Raw genomic sequence first — 14,338 nt, 5'->3', positions numbered from 1 at the left:
TCAGATCCCTCGAACCAGTGCCTCCACTTCTCCAAGGCTAGTTTCACGGCCAGTAGTTCTTGGTCGCCGATGTAGTTTCGTTCAGCTGGGGATAGCCGGCGGGAGAAGGAGCATGGGTGGACCTTGTTGTCGTTGGCCCTCTGGGATAGGATGTAAATTAAAGACCATTGTTACTCTCCCCAGGACTGGTCGACCAACAAAGATCACTCCAAGAGCAAGGCGTGTAATACCCAGTGAGGTCACAAAGGACCCCAGGGTAACTTCTAAGCAACTGAAGGCTTGCTCACATATGTTAATGTTCATGAGTCCACCATCAGGAAAACACTGAACAACAATGGTGTGCATGGCAGGGTTGCAAGGAGAAAGCCACTGCTCTCCAAAAAGAACATTGCTGCTCATCTGCAGTTTGCTAAAGATCATGTGGACAAGCCAGAAGGCTATTGGAAAAATGCTTTGTGGACAGATGAGACCAAAATAGAACTTCTTGGTTTAAATGAGAAGCGTTATGTTTGGAAAAAGGAAAATGCTGCATTCCAGCATAAGAACCTTATCCCATCTGTGAAACATGGTGGTGGTAGTATCATGGTTTGGGCCTGTTTTGCTTCATCTGGGCCAGGATGACTTGCCATCATTGATGGAACAATGAATTCTGAATTATACCAGTGAATTCTAAAGGAAAATGTCAGGACATCTGTCTATGAACTGAATCTCAAGAGAAGGTGGGTCATGCAGAAAGACAACGACCCAAAGCACACAAGTCATTCTACCAAAGAATGTTAAATAAGAATAAAGTTAATGTTTTGGAATGGCCAAGTCAAAGTCCTGACCTTAATCCAATCGAAATGTTGTGGAAGGACCTGAAGTGAGCAGTTCATGTGAGGAAACCCACCAACATCCCAGAGTTGAAGCTGTTCTGTACGGGGGAATGGGCTAAAATTCCTCCAAGCCGGTGTGCAGGACTGATCAACAGTTACCAGAAACGTTTAGCTGCAGTTATTGCTGCACAACGGGGTCACACCAGATACTGAAAGCAAAGGTTCACATCCTTTTGCCACTCACAGATATGTGATATTGGATCATTTTCCTCAATCAATAAATGACCAGGTATAATATTTTTGTCTCATTTGTTTAACTGGGTTCTCTTTATCTACTTTTAGGACTTGTGTGAAAATCTGATGTTTTAGGTCATATTCATGCAGAAATATAGAAAATTCAAAAGGGTTCACAAACTTTCAAGCACCACTGTATATGGAAAAACTGGAAAAAACACACCTCAGAGACATAAAACATCTGTGCTAGCGGGTGGTTGACAGTTTGTACCCAAACATGGAGGCCATGTTTGCTTCCTTAAAATCCGAAGATTTAAAGAGACAGACGCACTGAACACCCGAAAGGCTACCAAAACTTCACTGGATATTCTTCACGCATATTTACAAGAGAAAAACTGGAAGAGAGAGCAATAGCGGAAATATTGTCAAAGTTCTACTTGGAGGTGAGGAAAAGTGACGGAGACTTTTACAAGAGGACTTCACTCGTGGACTTCATTCAGTGAAGCCCTTTTGTTTTGATCAACTGCAATGTAACAATTAACTCCTACCAAAAGTAACTGTGAACTTGAACTTTCTACCTGGATATAGCTCGTATATAAGTTGGGTTGTTGTTCAGGATTTTTGGACTTGTTCCATTTTTATTGTTAGAACTTTGACTTTGTACATTGAAGTTGACAGAACATTGAATTATATTCGATCAAAATCAGCATTCAGTATTGGTAAGCCGCCCCCCGCTCTTAACTTTTTGTAAAATCTATAACTGTTCCAACGAATGTGTATTATTATTATTATTATTAATAGCTGCCTTTTTTGTGGTATATCAGATATATTCCATTCAGCTACTCGTCTTCGACGCGTTCAAAATCATGCTAGCTGAACTGACTAAGAAAAGACAAAAAAAGATTATTATAGTACAACATTCAAAATCCCAGATCACATCCCATCTCACAAGACTATGAGCATATAAATATGTCTTCCAAGTTTCTCTCAGCCGCACACACACACCATTTTCTCCAATGCATCCCAGTTGACTGCAGCAGCTCATTTGTGGTGCCTGGACAACACAAATTTATGTTGACAGTAATATTGCATGGCAAAAAAATAAATAAAAACCGACCCCCCCCCCCCCCCCCCACCCTGTTTTATCCCTATATGCAGGGGTTAAATTGGGCCGGGGCTGTCCGGGGCTGAGCCCCGGCACATAAGCTCGGAGCGGATGGCATATGATCACGCACACATCAAAAGCAACAAACCCTTTTCACGATTTTCAGTTCTGAATAATTAAATATCATTTTATTAATCAATAAACCCATGACTTTTATGAGATAGATCATAGTTTTCCTGATAACAAGACGACCTGTCAAAGCTATTTAGAACAGAACTTGCGATCAGAGATTCTGGTTTCTGGAACACTGCGTGGGTTGCCAATTCCGCTTTTTATAAGCGACTTTGGGGTTTCTTTTTTTGTGAGCTCGCTTTAAAAAAAAATCAGAAGTCGTGGTTTGCTGGTTTTTGGGCTTGTGTTTCAGCGTTGTGACTTGTTTATAATTTTCTCCGTACACCATCTCCCTTTTTACCTGCATACGATCCTAATCCATCAGAGGTGCTTGAACGAACTGTCTGTGCATTTGGCGAGTTCAATTTCCAGGGGAAAAAATACTGATCTAAATATGTTGTGTTTTTATTTTTAGACAGTATGTGTTTAGCAAAACACATACTGTCTAAAAATAAAAACACAACATATTTAGATCAGTATTATTTTTCCCCTCTTCAGTATTATTTGATATTTTGTTTTTAATAATAAAAAATATGATAATGATTATGTTCACTGTATTGTTAATATTATTATTTTATTGTTTATTGTTAATATTTAATTTAATGTTAATTTATTGTTAATATTATTAGTGTATTATTAGTGTAATTATTATTGTTATTATTATGTATTCAATTATTTATTTGGCATGTGGTGCTTTTTGTATTGTCTAGAACATACATAAGATGAGCATATTATAGCAGCAAAATAGAAGCACAATCATTTGAATGCAGCAAAACTTTTGCTGCATTCAAATGATTGTGCTTCTATTTTGCTGCTATAATATGCTCATCTTATGTATGTTCTAGACAATACAAAAAGCACCACATGCCAAATAAATAATTGAATACATAATAACAATAATAATAAATGCTTCCAATGTTATAGTGTTGTTTGTATTTGGTTGCATTCACTGCATGAATATATTTGATTGACAATTTGACTGACAGTGTTTTGGCATATTTAACATTTATCCTCCAAAATAAATCAACTGTTTTGGTTTAAGATTGTGCAAGCCTTCAAATTTTCTCACTGAACATTTCTCCTTCACATTTTTCACCTGTAGGCATGTGACAAGATTTAACATGATATTGCTCAACCTACCTCTGTAAAGTCAGCTAACAACTTATTAAAATGCACCAGAATTCAGCAAATAACATGTATGATAATAAAAAACTTCTGGGGGAGGACCCCCAGACCCCCCACTAATCATTTCCTTCAAACCAATGTACAACAACCTGTACAATCTGTTACATTGGCCAACCAATCTACATTCAAACTGCCATAATGTGTAGGGGGGCACTACAAGACACACATAGGCCTACAACACACAGATAAGGTGTATATCTCTGTGCAATATGATATGGTTATCAAATTAGAGGGTTATTTTCCAAAAAGTATATTGGGGCAGGGCGGCGGGGGCAGGGGCGGGTACGAGGCAGAGCCCCCCCACATAACCAATCCCAATTTAACCCCTGCCTATATGTGATGAATATGCCAAAGGCTGGCTATGGTATGGTAGCCTGGCTGGTGCTACATGTAGCATTAAAACATGATTGAATTATGTCAGGGCAACTATTGGTGTCTGCATGAACACACATTGTTGTTGTTGACCTGTTAAATAAACTTAGTCAGAGCAAACAGACCACCACTGTAGATATTCATTAAACCACTCAAACTTTAGAGCTCGCCTGGCTCACTAATCCCTACACTGTAAATTCAACATAACCCGGCTACACGGAGCAGTTTCTGTGCATCAACGTAATTCGATAGATTACATTGTTGATACATTCTATATTTACACCCACCGTTGATGACTTACCATCTGTTTTCATCTTGAGCAATTTGACAATAGTGGATTTTTTTAAGTCATCTTCCAATAAGTTCTTAACGTTCTTCTTCTGTTGGTGGTTACCAACATTTTGAATGTGCACTGTGCAGCACTCAATAATGTGTCATGCCCCCAATCTTCAGACGCCTCAAAACAAGTTCTGGATCTGTTTCAGTCAGTTTTCTATTAATCTCTCACTTTTTTTTGAGGGCGAAAAAAATCCAGGGCTAGGATCAAAATACCTGGGGCTATAGCCCCAAGTAATAGAGCTTAACGATGCCACTGTGATTCTCCATGTCCCAGATGTAGTTCTTATGAAAAAATGAATGGCATATTTCCCAGTAAAACACTCGTGTCCACATATATATGTATATATAATGAGAGAAAGATTGATATCCAATATATAATTGTATTTGTTTCTTTTTGGAAAAAAAAAGTGGGATTACAGGTGGTTGGTCCAGAAGCTCCTCTTGTTGCTGTAGCTGGTGAAGATCTGGTTCTGCCCTGTTTTCTCAAACCCAACACCAGCGCTGTGGACATGACAGTGGAATGGATGAGAGTAGAGGAAGGAGCTTCATTAGTGCATCTCTATCAGGATCATGAAGACAGAAATGAAGATCAGTCTCAGCCCTACAGAGGAAGAACATCATTATTTAAAGAGGAGCTACAGAAGGGCAACGCTTCACTCAAACTCTCACCTCTCCGACTCTCCGATGAAGGAAGCTATAAGTGTCTCATTGACGACAAATCCTGGTTTGATGACATTACTTTTCACATCACTGTCGAGGGTAAGATCCATTTCTGCACTGAAGCTTTATGTAGTGAAATGTGTTAATTAGCTGATTAGATCACTTGATTTAACTCAGGAAGGGCTGTTAATTAGCTGATTAGATGAATCGGGTGTGCTGGGAGAAGGGAAACACTAAAATATACAGGACAGAGTATTTCAGGACCAGGGATGTGAACCTGTGGTCTACATGATCCCCAGCACAGGAGTCACTCAGGTGGGGTTTACATTAGACCGTATCAGCGGATCATCAGATTAATGTTTTTAAAATGATTCGCGTGCACACAGCAACGCCAATACACGATTCGCGTGCACACAGCAACGCCAATACACGGATACGCTCGGCTCCGCAGGCATCCTGCGCTCCAAATCACTCCGCCCTGAACAGCGAGTGCCCTCTGGAGGGTGTGCACTCCGGCCCTGCGCAGCTCACAGAGCGCGCGAGTGAAGCACACGAGCAGTGATTCGGGACTGAGCCGCTGTGTGTGTGATCCCAGCGCATATCACTTACCACTTGCAAGTGGAAGGATGGCAAGCCTAAAGACAATCATAACTACACAATGGGCAGTATTTGCATCAGTATTTGCAGTATTTTCATACTTTTATACTCTTTAATGAAAGGTGATACAAGGCGGAAGTCCGCGCCGTTTTTCAGCAGTCGCGTCACATGACCAACGCCAGCGAATCAGGAAGGTGGATGTCACAGTGATGTTGTCCAATGACGACGCCAGCTAGAGCTCAGCACAGCGTATCCGCGTATTCTCAATGTTTACACAGCACCGGACCAGACACGATCTGGATTGAATACGTGGACCCTGGCGGATTCCCGTTTCCCGGCGTTTCCAGGCGTTTTAATGTAAACGGACAGTGCATCCGCGAAGAAAACGAGACAGATACGGTCTAATGTAAACTTGGCCTCAGACATGCACTCACTAGGTGGTGGTGTGCAGCTCAAACATCTGAATTTTTTTGGGGTTTTTTATTAGCCAAGTGTGCCTGAGTATATAAGAAATCTGTTTCCGGTTTATCAAGATCCTACAGTACACATTTACACACACACACACACACACACACACTATGCAACAGAGCCTGACAGAAATAAAAAACAGAATGGCAGCTATCACATGACAGTTTACAGTGCAAACATCATCACACACACAGACCAGTTCATACATTGGCACATAACCATGACATCATAGGAGTAAATAAATATATTTCACATGGTATTGATTGTATGTGTGTAAGATATTGCACCAAAAAAGTTTAGGGTAAATGTTAAATCTCAGTCGTGCATTGAGGTTCAGTAGTGAATGGAGGTTTCTGGGAGGGTGTTTATAGTCTTTATGGCTGACAGGAAAAAACTATTCTCGTGTCTGTAAGTTTTTGTCCTGATTTGTCTGTAACACTTTCCAGAAGGAAGGAGTCTGAACAGGCTCTCTCTCTGTGTGTATGGGCAGCAACAGACGGCGGCTGCAGGCAATTAAACTTGTGGACTGGAATGAGGACATTATACAGATGGCACAAAATCAGGACTACTGGAGTCCAATGACATCTCGCCTGTAAAACACATTTGTTTTGCCTAGCAAGCTAATGGGCAAATCTAATAAAACTTTAGCTGCATAGCAAGCTAGCAGCTAGTGCTACTAGCCAAAGCTAACGTCAGTTTATCCAACAACTTAAGCTGCGTTTGATGATTATTCTACACCATGCAGGTAATCACTAATGTAAACAAGGCTTCCAGTAAAATCAGTAGATAAATAACCTTACCTGATATAGCCACAGCCGCCGTCTGTTGCTCTGAAATGGGTGTGATCCTTTAGGAATCCTATAAAACTTTAGTCCGCCGGTGGAATAGCGATTCGTACAACCGTATATGCAACAACCAGACGTGTTGATGCTGAGAACAGTATATATATCCATGTTTAAATGATTGATAAGTAGGCTAATCTGTCCCAGAATCAATTGGGAAGCTTACTGCTTCCGTTGCCAGGCTGCGTGCGCAACTGTTTGATCACGTGACGCTGAAAAAGGGTCTATAGCAGACCTGGGCATTTTACGGCCCGCGGGCCACATCCGGCCCTTTGGTTCATTCTGACCGGCCCGCGTAAGGTTAATTAGAAATTACAAAATAAACGTATTTTCTAATTTTACCTCATGCATGGACTGAATAGCGATTCGTACAACCGGCATCTTCTTTTTTTTCTTTTCTGAATGTGCATTGCTTTTATTTTGAAGTTGTGTTCAACAAAAACGCAATGCGTGCGACATGAACATGACATGAAATCCCACTTAATGTTCGCAAAAAGAAGAAAGGTAGATGCTGAATGCAGGGCTTTCAACAAAAGATGGACTGCTAAATATTTATTTACTGAAGTCAGAGATAAAGCCGTGTGTTTAGTTTGCGGACAGCAGTTCCGAAAAACTGAAAAACACCAAATGAGGTGATTAAACTACAAATGTGGGCATCATTATTATAATATGATGTATATTGCTTGATATTTGGAGTAGAAAGACAATATTGTGATGTCTTTATTGTGTTTTGGGGTGAATGTGACTGAAAAAAAAATGGTACAAACGTTCACATTTTGTTAACCATTGTTTTGGGAAATTTGATTGAATAAATGACATTTTCTGTAAGGCAACCTCGTTTTTTCCATACTCTTACCAGTCTTAGCAGCTTGTAAAAACAATGTTATTTATTGCTTTATATAAAGAAATACAATTAATATTATGCAGAATTTAGTTCAGCCTTTTGGTCCGGCCCTCCACAAAATTTTCTGTTTCTCATGTGGCCCCATGGAAAAATGAATTGCCCACCCCTGGTCTATAGCCTGGACATTCATTTTGTCATTTTTTCACTGCGGTCTGCACTGCATGCTATCTGGACATTTCAAGGCTAATAAGCAGGAACTGTTTATGGTGATTTGTGAATTGCAGTGGACAAATTTAATAACAATTGTATTTCATTTTCTCAGGTGAATTGTGAATGTGGAAAGATAAAGTTTCCTTTTCTTTTTTTTAAATGATTAACTGGAATATATTCTGGTAAAAAGTGAATCATTAAGACAAAAGTAAGGGGGGGAATTAAACTAAAATAGGCCTAAAATTAGAAAAATAGAACTTAAATCCTAAAAGAGGATAAAATAACCTTTAGTTTGATTACTAACAACTGAAACCTGAATACTTGAACAAAACCTATAGGGAAAAGGGGGAATATAAAACAAGATCAAATATTTGATAAGTTTTATTTTATTTTTGATGTTATCTGCAATTGATGTTTGCATTTCATGGCATAATCACATATCTTGGTGTACCGATTTCATACAATTTTCTCGATAAAAGTACGCTGGCAGTTAAAACTTATCTCACGGTCTGTGGTCTCTTTATTACATACTTAATTACTGCTCTTATCGAACCTACACACTGGTCCTGAGCACATTGCATATCACAGGTGCTACATACTGATATACTGTTGTTGTTGTTGTTGTTGTTTTTTTTAACACAGAGAGATTCCAGATGGTTGGTCCAGAAGCTCCTCTTGTTGCTGTAGCTGGTGAAGATCTGGTTCTGCCCTGTTTTCTCAAACCCAGCACCAGCGCTGTGGACATGACAGTGGAATGGATGAGACTAGAGGAAGTGGCTTCATTAGTACATCTCTATAAGGATCATAAAGACAGAAATGAAAAGCAGGCTCAGCCCTACAGAGGAAGAACATCACTATTTAAAGAGGAGCTACAGAAAGGCAACGCTTCACTCAAACTCTCACCTCTCCGAGTCTCTGATGAAGGAGAATATAAGTGTCTCATTGAGGACAAATCCTGGTATGATGACATCACTGTTCACATCGTTGTCGAGGGTAAGATCCATTTCTGCACTGAAGCTTTATGCAGTGAAATGTGTTTTTGCTGTTCTAACTCACCTGATTTAACTCAGGAAGGGCTGTTAATTAGCTGAAGGGGAAACACTAAAACATGCAGGACGGGTCCAAGCCTGAATGTACAAGGAATTTGTTGTCAGTTTATAGCGATCCTACAGTGCACATTTACCACAGTGGCCCTGAAGGGCAAATCACAGCAGCAAATAAAGAATCAAAACAACAAATAAAAAAACACAATGAGAAATCGGTAATCACAACGGCAAATAACAAAACACAACAGCAAAATCAAAAATACAACAACATTAACTTCTCTCAGAAATTGTAGGGACTTGTTATTGATAAGGATCGTCGCTGATTGTCAGAACGCACTGTCTGTCTTTTTAAGTGGAGGGAAATGCGTCACACACGTCATTTGGTCCCAGGCCTCGCAAACAGTAACGCAACCAGGCCACAGGAAGAAGGAATATTGACAGAGAATACACTGAAGTACATCTCAATATCAAAGAGTATCCTATGATGACTTTCTCAATATTCCTGCTTCCTCAGCTGGGGGAGAAAGTACATCCTCTGCTCTGCTTTCTTAGTGATGACAGTATTGTTCCTTTCCCTCTTCAAGTCCTTGCAGATGGTCGTGCTGGACACGGTGCTCTCTATTTATTCTCTCCTGATGTGTCGAAATCATCACTCCAGCTCTGTGTTGCATCTTCTCTGTTTTTAAGATGAAGAAATCAGTTCCATCACAAAAATTTGACAATTTTCATTTAATTATCTCATGATCATTTTGGCCATTTGAAACCTTTCCTAAAAATACATGCTTTGTGTCTGACTACAGCTGTTTTATCAACTTCTGACTCATTAGAACTTTTCTTGAACTCTCATGAATTTGAGCACAATCAGGAATTAAGAATCTTAATCACTTCTTTTAAAGAAATGAACCAAAATGTAATCTCTCTCAGAATTATTTTGACTGATTTCATACTCAGAGGTTTTATTAGGCCCAGATTGTGGAAGGTGTATCTACAGAACAGGAAAAGCAGTGAATTGCGTGAAGCTCTGAGCACTCAAAGACTTATCATTTAAGTCCATGAAAATGTCCAGATGCTTGAGCCTCCTGAAAAATCTTAAATGTTCAATTTACATGTCAGGAAGCTCCTTCACTGTCTAAACAGGCAGCACCTCATCAGGATGTGCAAGTTTGTTTAAATGAATGAGTGTGGTACTGTCTAAACAGAGAGTAATTCTCTATCAGCAGGTTAAAAGTTAACAACAACCAGTTTAATTGATATAGCACCTTTCACCCATCTAAGGATGCTTTACAGAGTAATGACACAACAGAAAGAGAAACAAATCAACCAAAAGAAAACACAGATAGGAGACACAGAAAAGGAAAACACAAAATGACAATTTACATGAGCATAAAGATAACAGATTTGTTCGAAGCATTGAAAAAGATAGAACAGTTAGTGCTCAGGAGAGGAGGAACAGCAGAGAGAGAAGAGAGAAGATTTGGAAAGAGATGTACAATCCCAAAGACACTGAGGGAGAGAATTCCACAGCTTGGGGGCTGCAACCCTAAATGCCCTGGAACCCATGGTGGATAATTTAAATGTGGGGACAAACAACAGACCAGAAGATGAAGACCTGAGACTGTGAAGGGGAGAGTCGGGTTGAAATAATTCCATAAGATATTGATGAGCATGGCCAGGGAGTGCTTTAAATGTAAACAGAAGAATTTTGTACTGAATGTGAGATAGAAGAGCGAGTGGAGCTTCTGGAGGATGGGGTGATGTGGGCCAAGTGTTTAGTATATATGTGTGTGTGTGTGTGTGTGTGTGTATTCTGGCTGCAGAGTTTTAAATACAGGTAGTCGTCGACTTACGACTGCGTTTGGTTATGACTGACCAGTCGTAAACCGATCTGGTCGTAAGTCGGCCTATGTTAAATGAACATAAGTATATTCATCTCATCATCTGTAGCCGCTTTATCCTGTTCTACAGGGTCGCAGGCAAGCTGGAGCCTATCCCAGCTGACTACGGGCGAAAGGCGGGGTACACCCTGGACAAGTCGCCAGGTCATCACAGGGCTGACACATAGACACAGACAACCATTCACACTCACATTCACACCTACGGTCAATTTAGAGTCACCAGTTAACCTAACCTGCATGTCTTTGGACTGTGGGGGAAACCGGAGCACCTGGAGGAAACCCACGCGGACACGGGGAGAACATGCAAACTCCACACAGAAAGGCCCTCGTCAGCCATGGGGCTCGAACCCGGACCTTCTTGCTGTGAGGCGACAGCGCTAACCACTACACCACCATGCTGCCGTGATGTGTAATGATATTGTAATCATCTTAAAGTCTTATTTTATCAACATTTTCTTATTTCATTACCGTGGCTCATTATTTGGTTTAAGTCAAACACTGCATACTACACTGCATACAGTACAATTCGTTTAATATGTGCAAAACAAAAAAAATATGAAATACAGGTGTGAAAAATAGAAAACATTTTAGTTTGAAACATACCAAAATACAAATGTAAAACATAGCAAAATACAAAACTTAGTGACTGCTGACATCACTGGTGCTTGGCTGTGGGTCGTCTACGTCATCATCAGCTGTTGCAGCGCTCGGGCTGGCGGGCGGATTTGCTCGTTTCATAAACCAGGAGCTGGGGCGGAAACTGTCGTACGCGGTGAGAGGCTGGATGCTGGGCGCTGCCGGGAGCTGGGGCGGAAACTGTCATACGTTCAGCTAGCTCAGCTGGGAAACACTTGCCAGTCATAACCAGACGGTCATAAAGTTGATCGGTCGTAAGTTGCATAGGTCGTAAGTCGACGACTACCTGTATATTGAAGCCGAGCAATGGATTTAGCTGGAAGACCAATGAACAGAGCATTACCACAACTACATTACTGTGCATTAAAAGCACGGATGAGTGTTTCAGCATCCTTGGTGCTAAGTGCAGGACAGAGAAGTGCAATGTTGTGAAGGTGGAAAAAAGGCCATTTTAGACAGGGACTTTATATATTTTTCAAAAGAGAGGGCATAATCAAAGATAACACCAAGGTTATGTACAGTGGGGTGAAGGTTTAATGACAGTGCTATCAATGACCAGATTAAGACTACTGTTGGAGAAGGTTACTGATTTGGAACCAATCAGAAGATGGTTAGTTTTATCAGTATTAAGTTTTAAAAGCTTTAGGTCATGGATGCGTTCAGAAAGGGAGGGGGCAGGGCAGATGTAGAAGGCCTACAGCTGATGTAAATCTGCATAGCAATGAAAATTCAAACCATGACAGCAGATAATTAACCAGGATTTTACCAACAAGCATTTTAACCAGGAAAAGGCAGAACCAGAAATACCAAAAGCAAAGAGATAAGAGAGAAGCAATTCATGACGAACAATGCCAAAGCACAGCTAAGGTCCAAAAGAAGGAGTATATTAAGTTGACAGCAGCCAAAGTTTACCAAAATCCCATCCCAGTTTACCAAAACACTTTATGCCCATGAACCCGCCAGATCTGCTCCTAATAAATACCTATTAACAAAACACTTGACTAAACAAATGTTTTTAGCATAGACTTCAAAACAGAGACTGTCTGGGTCCTGAACACTCATTGGAAGGCTTTTCCATAAATGTGGGGATTTTGTATAAATAGGCTCTTCCCCCTGCTGAAGTCTTCATGATTTGAGGCAGCAACAAATATCCTGCACCTTTTGATCGAAGTAGTTATGGCAGAACATAAAAGACCAGAAGTAGCTCAGGTACTGTGGTGCACGACTGTTTAGTTCTTTGTAGGTCAAGAGTAGTATTTGATAATCACTGAGAAATTTGATTGTGAGACAATGCAGTGTGGATAAGACAGGGGTGATTTGGTCATGTCTTGTAAAGACTCTCACTGCTGCATTCTGTACTAATTGGACCTTGTTTATGCACCTACTGGAACATCCAGACAGTAAGGCTTTACTATAATCCAACCTAAAGGTAACAAAAGCATGAACTAGTGTTTCTGCATCATGTAGGGACATTGTATTTATTATCTTAGCAATATTTCTGAGATGAAAGAAGGCTATCCTTGGAATATTATCTACATGAGCTTCAAATGAGAGTCTGGAGTCAATAATCACAACAAGGTCTTTTACTGCTGCACATGATGAAACAGAAAGGCCATCCAGAGTTATGATGTAATCAGAAAGCGTACTTCTAGCTGCATGTGGTTCTAGAACAACGACTTCTATCTTGTCAGATTTAAGTACGGGGAAGTTAATAAGCATCCAGTGTCTAATGTCCTTTACATATTCCTCAACCTCATTAAGCTGTGGTCTCCATGGTTTTCCCCAAAGCGTTTTAGCGTATCGGGCCCGATACGCTTGCTCTGCCTACCGATAACGCTTAGTCACTTTAGTTAAAATCCAATACGCTTAGATTTATACCGATACGTTAAAATTTCCTACCCATAAGTAACTCGATACATAGGAGAGCAAATAACAGATCCATTTACATACTGATTGATATTTGTGTTAAACAAGCGGTCTTTTTTCCCAATGTTTGTGTTGATTCTGTCAAAGTATGTCCGCGTGGTATGATGTAAACAAACTGTAATCTGTTGGCTACGTCAAGATCAAGTGTTCAAACCGTCCAATAAAAATATCAAAAGAAAACGTCAGACATCCCGGAAGTTTCCAATTCATTATAAGCGATCTCATTGGCTGCCGATGTTGTTCGCCACCAGACGGACAAAGCCGACTGACTTTAATAAGCTAGGAGAAGACTCGCTGGACAATTTGATCCACATCAGCATGGATGACAGCGAGATGGACTATGAGAGGGTCGCCCAACATTGGGCCAAGCAAAAGCCGAGGAGAATTAATCTGCTTTAAAGGAGTAGAAAACTTAATTCATTAGTTTGGGTTTGCAGAAAGATTATGTACTTATAAACACTCTCATGAAGTGAAGTTGTCCAAATGTGTCAAATATAGCATCATTTCAAATAATCATCATAAGCATTTTTGGCAGTGTGATGTCCCTGGGATCCATTTAACAAAAGAAGGCTCCGGATTATTCTTTTGTTAAAGGCTCACAGTGACATCACACTGCCAAATATGCTGATCATTATTATTCGAAATTATGCTACATTTGACACTTATAAACACAATCTCTTCATGAATGTTTTTATAAATACATAATCTTTCTGCAAACTTAACTATATGAATTAAGTTTTCTTTTCCTTTAAATTTGTTTTAATCTTAATCTAGTCCATTTAATAAAGTGCCAAAATTTAAACTTTATAATATGCAGTTGCCTTACTTTTCTTTTCAGTGTATCTTAGTTACAGTATACATATATTACGGTAATTGCATCAGAAATATTCTAAATCATTAGTTATAGTAATACAGCAACTTATTTTAAGGTGGCAGTTCTGAGGTTCAGATCCCTTTGTGATCAACAGGAAGTCATGATGATCGATTCTCTTC

At 39.9% G+C, this 14,338-nt stretch overlaps 1 protein-coding gene across 1 annotated transcript in view; it reads left to right on the top strand.

The window, feature by feature from the left end:
- The window catches only part of LOC132900841 (butyrophilin subfamily 1 member A1-like), a 99,538-nt gene that overhangs the window by 17,387 nt on the left and 67,813 nt on the right, over positions 1-14,338 (top strand). Inside the window, exons 3-4 of the mRNA XM_060943203.1 lie at positions 4,630-4,980; positions 8,485-8,835. Of these exons, the coding sequence (XP_060799186.1) occupies positions 4,630-4,980; positions 8,485-8,835 (702 nt within the window). The remainder of the gene's footprint in view (positions 1-4,629; positions 4,981-8,484; positions 8,836-14,338) is intronic.

Source organism: Neoarius graeffei, chromosome 1 (genome assembly GCF_027579695.1).
Source record: "Neoarius graeffei isolate fNeoGra1 chromosome 1, fNeoGra1.pri, whole genome shotgun sequence".
Taxonomy (NCBI): Eukaryota; Metazoa; Chordata; class Actinopteri; order Siluriformes; family Ariidae; genus Neoarius; species Neoarius graeffei.
The sequence above is the reverse complement of the archived record's forward strand: the minus strand, read 5'-3'. Positions and strand labels throughout refer to the sequence as shown.